At 49.3% G+C, this 8,727-nt stretch overlaps 1 protein-coding gene across 1 annotated transcript in view; it reads left to right on the top strand.

Annotated features, from left to right (window-relative positions):
- Positions 1 to 1,359: 1,359 nt before the first annotated feature.
- The window catches only part of NCS1 (neuronal calcium sensor 1), a 408,070-nt gene continuing 400,702 nt past the window's right edge, over positions 1,360 to 8,727 (top strand). The window contains exon 1 of the mRNA XM_086924819.1: positions 1,360 to 1,686. Within this exon, the coding sequence (XP_086780945.1) occupies positions 1,623 to 1,686 (64 nt within the window). The 5' untranslated portion in view covers positions 1,360 to 1,622. The remainder of the gene's footprint in view (positions 1,687 to 8,727) is intronic.

Raw genomic sequence — 8,727 nt, 5'->3', positions numbered from 1 at the left:
GGAAAGTAGAGGAGAGAGGGGAAGGAAAGAGGAAAGAAACGAGGTAAACAAGGAAGAAAAGACGAAGAGAATGGAACGGATGACAGAAAGGGGGTAGGAAGTGGGGGAACGAGGATGGCGGATGAGGGGGAGCACTGCGAGGAAGTAATGAGAGAAGGAAAGAAGAAGAGAAAGAGGAAAGACAAGTAAAAGATGGAAAGACAAAAGAGAATGTAGGCAGGTAGGAGGAAAGAGACGAGAGGAAGGGAGTAAAAGTGGAGGAATATGAAGGAAAAACTGAGATGAACAGAGTAAAGGGAAGCAAAGGGAATACAAAGAAGGACCATGGGAATGGAAGAGATAGAGAAAGTGTGGGGCGGAGAGAACGAAGAAAGGGGGAGGACTGGGTGTAGTAAAGAGCGAAAGAGAAAAAGGAACAGACCAGGAGAGTAAGGGATGGAACGAATAAAGGGGAAGAACAGACTGTGAGTAGTAAAGAGCAAAGGATAACATAAATGGAGCAGAAGAGAAGGGGAAGGAGCAAAGTAAGGGGGGGTGGGTGTAGTAAAGAGCGAAGGATAAAAATAAAAAGAGCAAGGGAGAAGGAACAAAGTAAGGTGGTGAAAAGGACTGGGTGTAGTAAAGAACGAAGGATAAAAGGGAAGTGAGCAGGAAAGAAAGGGAATGAACGAAGAAAGGAGGAAGAGAAGTCTGGGTGTTGTGAAGAGGGAAGGATAAAAAGGAACTGAGCAGGAAAGAAAGCGAAGGAACGAAGAAAGGGAGAAGAGAAAGCTGGGTGTAGTAAAGAGGGAAGGATGAAATAAATGGAGCAGGAGAGAAGGAAGACAGAAAGAGGGTGAAAAGGACTGACTGTAGTGAAGAGCGAAGGATAAAAAGGAAGTGAGCAGGAAAGAAAGGAAAGGAACGAAGAAAGGGGGAAGAGAAGTCTGGGTGTAGTAAAGAGGGAAGGATGAAATACACAGAGAAGAGGAGAAGGGAAGGAACGAAGAAAGGGGTGGAGAAGAATGGGTCTAGTAAAGAGCAAAGGATAAAATAAATGGAGCAGGAGAGAAGGAACAAAGAAAGGGGGTGAAAGGGCTTGGTGTAGTAAAGAGCGAAGGATAAAATAAATGGAGCAGGAGAGAAGGGGAATGGACAAAGGAAGGGGGAGAGGAGAGAGAGGGGGCAGGCGAAGCGAAGGAGGGAAGGACGGAAGAGGAGAGGAGGAGGGCTCGGGGAGGCGGCGGCGAGGGGAGGGGCGTCCCTGGCAGCGGCGGGTGAGAGTCGGTAACCAGGGACAACGGAGCAACAGAGGAGGGCGGCGGAGGAGGAGGAGGGAGAGGCTGAGAGGAGAAGGAAGGAGGGGAAGGGAGGAGACAGAGGAGGAGGAGAGGCCGCGAGGAGAGGAGCCCAGGCTGCACCGGGGACCCCCCATCTGTCAGAGTCGGGCATCCCCACGCCCCCTCTGCCAGAGAGACCCCACTGCACCCCAGCAGAATCCACCCACCAGAGCTCCGGGGCCACCCCTCACCCCAGACCCACCCCTCACCCCTCCCGGAATCCGCAGCAGACACGGGGCGCGGGCCCGGACCCCCCCTCCGGATTGATGCCCTGAGCGCCCCCCGGGATCCCCCAGGAGCAGGATGGGGAAATCCAACAGCAAGCTGAAGCCCGAGGTGGTGGAGGAGCTGACGAGGAAGACCTACTGTGAGTATCAGAGACCCCGTTGCACCTTGGGGGGGGGGGGGGGGGGGGGGGGGGGGGGGGAGGGGGGCACAGCACCCCTAAATAATGTATAGACGTACTGTGAGTATCAGACCCCACTGGCCCCTTCTTGGGGGGAGGGGGGGGGGGGGCAGCCCCTCAAAATACTGTGTAGACGTAATGTGAGTATCAGACCCCGTTGCACCTTGGGGGGGGGGGGGGCACAGCACCCCTACATAATGTATAGACGTACTGTGAGTATCAGACCCCACTGGCCCCTTCTGGGGAGCAGAGCCCCCCTAAATACTGTGTAGACGTACTGTGAGCATCCGGACCCACTGGCACCTTCTGGGGAGCAGAGCCCCCCCCCCCCCCCAAAAAAAAATACTGTGTAGCCTTACTGTGAGCATCAGACCCCACTGGCCCCTTCTTGGGGGGGGACAGCCCCCCAAAATACTGAGTAGACGTACTGTGAGTATCAGACCCCACTGGCACATTCTAAGGGGGGGCGGCTCAGCCCCCCTAAATAATGTGTAGACGTACTGTATCAGACCCCACTGGCCCCTTCTGGGGAGCAGAGCCCCCCCCCCCCCAAAAAAAAAATACTGTGTAGACGTACTGTGAGCATCAGACCCCACTGGCACATTCTAAGGGGGGGCGGCTTAGCCCCCCTAAATAATGTGTAGACGTATTGTATCAGACACCACTGGCCCCTTCTGGGGAGCAGAGCCCCCCCCCCCCAACCCCCAAAAGAAAAATACTGTATGGACATACTGTGTCAGACCCCTCTGCAGAGCCCCCCAAAATACTTTGTAGATTTACTGTGAGTATAAGACCCCACTGACCTCTTCTGGGGAGCCCAGCCCCCCAAAATACTGTATAGACGGACTGTATCAGACCGCACTGCAGAGCCCCTCAAAATACTGCGTGGACATACTGTGAGTATCCGATCTCGCTGCCCCCATCTGGGGAGCAGCTTGCCCCCCAAATAGTGTGTACACATACTGTGAGTAGCCCCCCAAATACAGCAAATACAGACGTATAGTAAGTATAGAACCCCACTGCTCCCTTCTGGGGAGCAGCATACCGCTCCAAATACTGTTCAAACGTACTGGGAGTATCATACCCCACTGCCCCCTTCTGGGGAGGAGGGTCCCCCAAAATACTCCGGAGAGGTGCTGAGAGCACCAGAACCCCGCAAGACCTGCACCGGGAGGGTAGCATGAACTACTGTAATTACCCCAACACCCAAATGAACACACAACTCACCAAAAAGAACCCCTCCCCCGAGAAGAAAAGCTGGGGTACCCCATCTGAAAATCACCCCCTACAGAAAGACCTATTGTGAACATTAAACCCCTCTGCAGCTCCAGACAGATCCAGACGCACCTTTTCCCATGCAATACCTTCCTACCCTATCCCCGTGCAATAACTGATCACATCACTCACGCAAACCTGCCCACTTCAGCCCTAATGCAATAACTCCTCAACCGAACCCCATGTAATACATTCTCAACATAGCCTGGCGTGATAACTGCTCACACCAGCCTCTGTCTGGTCCTTGCTTACAGCCCCATACTTTAACCACTGACCTAAGTCTCAATGCAATAACTGCTCACATTAGCCCCATGCAATAACTCCTCAAACTTTCCCTGTGTAAAAGGTGTTCAAACCAGCCTCCATGTCATGATTACTCATATCAGCACCATCTAATAACTGTTCACACCATCTACGATGCAATAACTCCTTAACATGATCCCATGTAATACCTACTCACACCATCCCCATGGAATACGTGATCATACATGTCAACTGCTCCTGTCCAGTACCTGCTCACAGTCCCATGCGATAACTGCTGCTCTGAGTCTGAATGCACTAACTGCTCACATGAACCTACCCCTCTGTAACACCTGCTCAAAGCAGCCGGCATTACAGCGTACACACTCCCCCATTCAATAACTGTTCACACAAGCAACAATGCAATAACGCTTCAAGTTATTTTATATGTAATAACTGCAGGGATGTCCTCCATGCAAAACTGCTCACATTGGCCCCAGTGCAAGAACCTTTTAGCGTTTCTTCTGTGTAATAAGTATTCAAATGAGCTTCCATACATTAATGAGCTCCTACAGTCCCATATAACTGCTCACGCCACTTATAGGGCAACACCTCTTCACAGGCCAATATTATAACCTCTGACCTCGGTGTCGATCACGAAACTGCTCACTCCACCCCATGCAATAAGAGCTTGCCTAACCCAGCATGGCATCATTTCTCCCTCCGAGCCATATTGGATACCTGTGTTCTTTACACCTCCATGCTGACTCCTACACCATGTGATTATCACCTCAACTCCAGGCAATAACTGCTCCAGTTTGATGCTTCTACCCAGGCCTGCTGTTGTCTCTAGTTCCCATAGAGCGCCTCCAGACTGGCTACCATGCTATAACTACTCTCTCAAGCCCTCATAAGATACCTGCTTACCCCAGCATCAATATATGGCCCCATGTGCTAACCTCTCTACCCGGTACCCACTCACCCAGGGCTCATATGATAACTGCCATGCAATTAGTGGTTCTTCCTGGCACGTGCGATAGTTTTCATTTCCAGTCCCATTATATCTTCTCCCTCTACCTCCCATGTAGTGATTCTCACCACATCCCACAGCTTTCAAAATGATTGTCCCTTGAAAGCTTTCAAAACAAGGAAGAACGCGCTGCATATGGAGTAAAAAAACTTTCCCCTGGAGTTCGAATTCGGAAGCGGGGTTGAGACGGATTCCTGCACATAATATTACTGGAGGAATACCGATTCCAGTTATCTCCAATTCGGGATCTGGAAACAATATATACTAACACGGAGAACAAACATTTGGCTTATCAATAGAGCCCGAAGAATACAAAGAGCGAGGTCAAATAATAGACCATCACCCATGCCATGTGAGGCTGGGCCGGAAGTATAACCAGCTAGAAGGCATAAAAGCTCACGAATTAACAATATCAGCCCTGACGAAGTCGTGGGTTCCTGCCCATTCGACGAAACACGTGTTGGCTGGACTTGGAGAAAACCTAAAAATTAAAAGAACCATAATTTCAACTCAACGTGTATTAATGCTGTGTATTGAAATATTGAGTAACCTGTTTGTTTAATAATTCTGGTTGGTGTGATAGGATTGTGTGATTATTAGTGGGTAAGGATGACAACCCATACCTAGGCACCCAACAACATAGATTAACATTGTGTTTCTGACAAAAATTTGCCTGCATAGTGTAAAAGCGCCATAACCACCTAGAACTGTCATCGCTTCAATCTTTATAACCATGCAGTATTTGTTCTCCATAGCTGCTTCCTCCAGTCCCCATGAAATACCATCAGTTACTGTCCTTTCTGCTCCCAATGTAATATCTGCCGCTCCTTGTGTAATAACATCTCCTGCCAGTCCCTAGTGCCCACCCCTCCTGTCCACGTGCAGTAATTGCACCATCCATTTCCCATGCAATAACATCTCCCACTAGCCTCGATGCAATAACTGTTGTTTCCGGCCCCATGTAAGTATCTGCTCCCATCTGCCATCATGCGATAACCAGCTTTTTCAGTTTTCATATAATTACTGTTGTCTACGACCCATAAGAAATAGTTGCAACCTTCAGTTCTCACGTAATAACTGTCCCGCCTTTCACAGAAGTTATCCTGCCCTCCCATGTCACAGGCAATCATTGCTTTTTTTGGTCCATTAAATATTTGCTCCTTCTTGTTCCCAGGTTGATTCTGCACCTCTCAGTGTCAGGTGATAACTGAGCCCCTCCTTTAGTACCCATGCAATAACTTAATTCTCCAGGTGCCCTTACAATAAAGCACTCCCTCCAGTAAGTAACTGATCTTCCAGGCTTCGATGCAGCCTCCTTTGCACTGAGATGCCACCAGGTGTGGTTATCACACTTCCATGTAATATGTCTGCTTTACCACCCTGGGCCATGCCTCCTGCAATGCACCGAATAGAACACTGTGTACGCACCACTTGTCCACTACTAGCCGCTTTAGTTTGCCGTACCTGCCTCTACCTGCAGGTGACCGTTGTATTTAACATACAATATCTTCTGTTTCTAGGAAGCAATACGACTCATACAATAACCGCTCCCCCATCAGTAGGTACCCCTGGGGTGCTACTGCTCCCCAAGCCTCCACTATGTATTACCTGTTATCCAACAAGGCAGATACTGGCCCTTTCCTCGGTTGATAACTGCGTTATTGGATGTTAAACTCTAGATCTTGCTTCCACCCTGAAAACAGCGCTGCCCATGTACATCGTTACACTTGACGCTTGTGGTATATTCATGTTCAAGTTGTACCCACCATGACTTCAGTCCATCCTATGTACTAACAGCTCCCACCACCCATGAAATAACTGCTCTGACTGCCAATATAACAAGCTTTGGCAAAGGGACTAAGCCTGGGGTTAGGCTGCAAATGTGTTGATTCACTAAATTTTGTGAATATTTTTTGTAGAACTGCACACTGGGAATACTTTTTGCGTGTAAGCGCGCAGTGAACCCTGTGCATGCTGTATTCTGTTGTGGGTGGAACAAAAATGTGAAAGACACACTGACAGACCAATGGATGAAGAGAGCTGGACGAAAACCCCTTTAAGTATATTGTTCATATCATTTTATTAAAATCAAAAGGTGTTGGCTACCTCCAGAACTAAGAACCACTCCCAGCTCCCTTCGAATAACTGATCTTACTGCCCATTGAAAAACATTCTGCTCTTACAGCAAATGCATTTATTTTCCACGCGCCCAGAGGGTCAGGCCTTGGTAGCCCACAGTCCCTGTGATAAGCGCCCAAGCGGGCAGTGGGATAATTACCCCCAAAGCCCATGAGGTAAATGCCCTGCAGGTTATGAGTTAAGTACCTTCGCAGCCCATGAAATAAATGTCCCCCACACCGTGGGCTAAGTCCTCCCACAGCCCATGTAATAAACGCCTGCATAGGTTATGGGAAAGCGAATCACACAGACCATGTGATAATTGTCCCTCAGACTAAGAAATATCTGTTTCCACGGCCCATGTGATACATTTGTCTTGCAAACTAGGAAGTAACTGCCTATCTGTAACTAAATAGGAAACAACTTCTCTTCAGGCCATGTAATAATCCCCACAGCCCATGCCCTAGAGCCTCCTTTCCATAATAAGCACTGCTGCAGCCTAGGAAATATCTTCTCCCACAGGACATAGAACAACTGCTCACACAGCCCAGAAGCCAACTTTGACCACAGCCCATGTGATAAACAGTATCACAGCCTAGAAAACAACTCTACCACACACCCCATGTGATACATGCCATCCTATCCTATAAATCAACTGTTACCACAGCCCATGTGATAAACGCTCTACAAGCCTAGAAAACAACTTTAACACACAATCCATGTGATAAATGCCATCCTAGCCTATAAATCAACTGTTACCACAGCCCACGTGATAAATGCTCTCAGGCTAGAAGGTAAATACTTCCATAGTCTGAATAACTGATACCAATGCCCATTTAATAAAACAGCCACTGTCCAGAGAAAGCTGCTTCTACACCTGAGATGACCACTAATACTGACCGGTGTGATGACCGCTCCCACAGCCCATGTGTTATCTGCTCCCACTGCTCATGCTATACTTTATACCATGTTTTAAAAGTCCATGATATAAATGCCAGCATAGCCCCTGGCGTACCCACCCCAGAGCTCAACGCATTATGCTTCCTCTCGACTAGGAGTGGTCGCTGCGCGCCCCGGGCCCTCTATGCACCTTCACGGCAGGAATCAGAGGTGTTTTAAGGCGGGGCACAGTGGGCAAGTCCCGGGGCCCTCACCTTCCAAGGGACCGCAGGGGGAGGGAATTTTCTCTCTGTCACAGTCTTGTCTATTTCTGTATCCCAACCATTAACCTACAAATGTATCTCTTTGGCATCAAGTGGCTTGATTTAGCAAAAAACGTAATAAAATGCAAAGTTGTTCCAAACAGAAGCTCTCAAAATACGTCTTGGCCAGGGGGGCCTATAATTCTTTATGATGACAGTGCATGATGGACCAGCTGCTTCCCACTCCCAGTGTAAATGTGTATATTTAGGGAAACATGCTACTTATTGAGTTGATATAGCGCACCGAATGTGATCTTGTGGTTATTTCAGGGCGCAGGCTGCAATGCGGGTGCTGAGTTGGTGGGAAATGATGCTGCACAGCTGAGGGTTCTCTGATTGGTGGTGTCCAGTAACTCAGGCTCTCTGATTGCTGAGGTCCGGCTCCTCGTGTTCTCTGATTGGTGGTGTCCAGTAACTCATGCTCTCTGATTGCTGAGGTCCGGCTCCTCGTGTTCTCTGATTGGTGGTGTCCAGTAACTCATGCTCTCTGATTGCTTGAGGTTCGGCCACTTGTTCTCTGATTGGTGGTGTCCAGTAACTCAGGCTCTCTGATTGCTTGAGGTTCGGCCACTTGTTCTCTGATTGGTGGTGTCCAGTAACTCAGGCTCTCTGATTGCTGAGGTCTGGCTCCTCCTGTTCTCTGATTGGTGGTGTCCAGTAACTCAGGCTCTCTGATTGCTGAGGTCCGGCTCCTCGTGTTCTCTGATTGGTGGTGTCCAGTAACTCATGCTCTCTGATTGCTGAGGTCCGGCTCCTCGTGTTCTCTGATTGGTGGTGTCCAGTAACTCAGGCTCTCTGATTGCTGAGGTCCGCCTCCTCGTGTTCTCTGATTGGTGGTGTCCAGTAACTCAGGCTCTCTGATTGCTGAGGTCTGGCTCCTCGTGTTCTCTGATTGGTGGTGGCCAGCAACTCAGGCTCTCTGATTGCTGAGGTCTGGCTCCTCGTGTTCTCTGATTGGTGGTGCCCAGTAACTCAGGCTCTCTGATTGCTGAGGTCTGGCTCCTCGTGTTCTCTGATTGGTGGTGTCCAGTAACTCAGGCTCTCTGATTGCTGAGGTCTGGCTCCTCCTGTTCTCTGATTGGTGGTGTCCAGTAACTCAGGCTCTCTGATTGCTGAGGTCTGGCTCCTCCTGTTCTC

This window comes from Lissotriton vulgaris, chromosome 5 (assembly GCF_964263255.1).
Source record: "Lissotriton vulgaris chromosome 5, aLisVul1.2, whole genome shotgun sequence".
Taxonomy (NCBI): domain Eukaryota; kingdom Metazoa; phylum Chordata; class Amphibia; order Caudata; family Salamandridae; genus Lissotriton; species Lissotriton vulgaris.
This window is presented reverse-complemented; position numbering and strand designations above follow the sequence as displayed.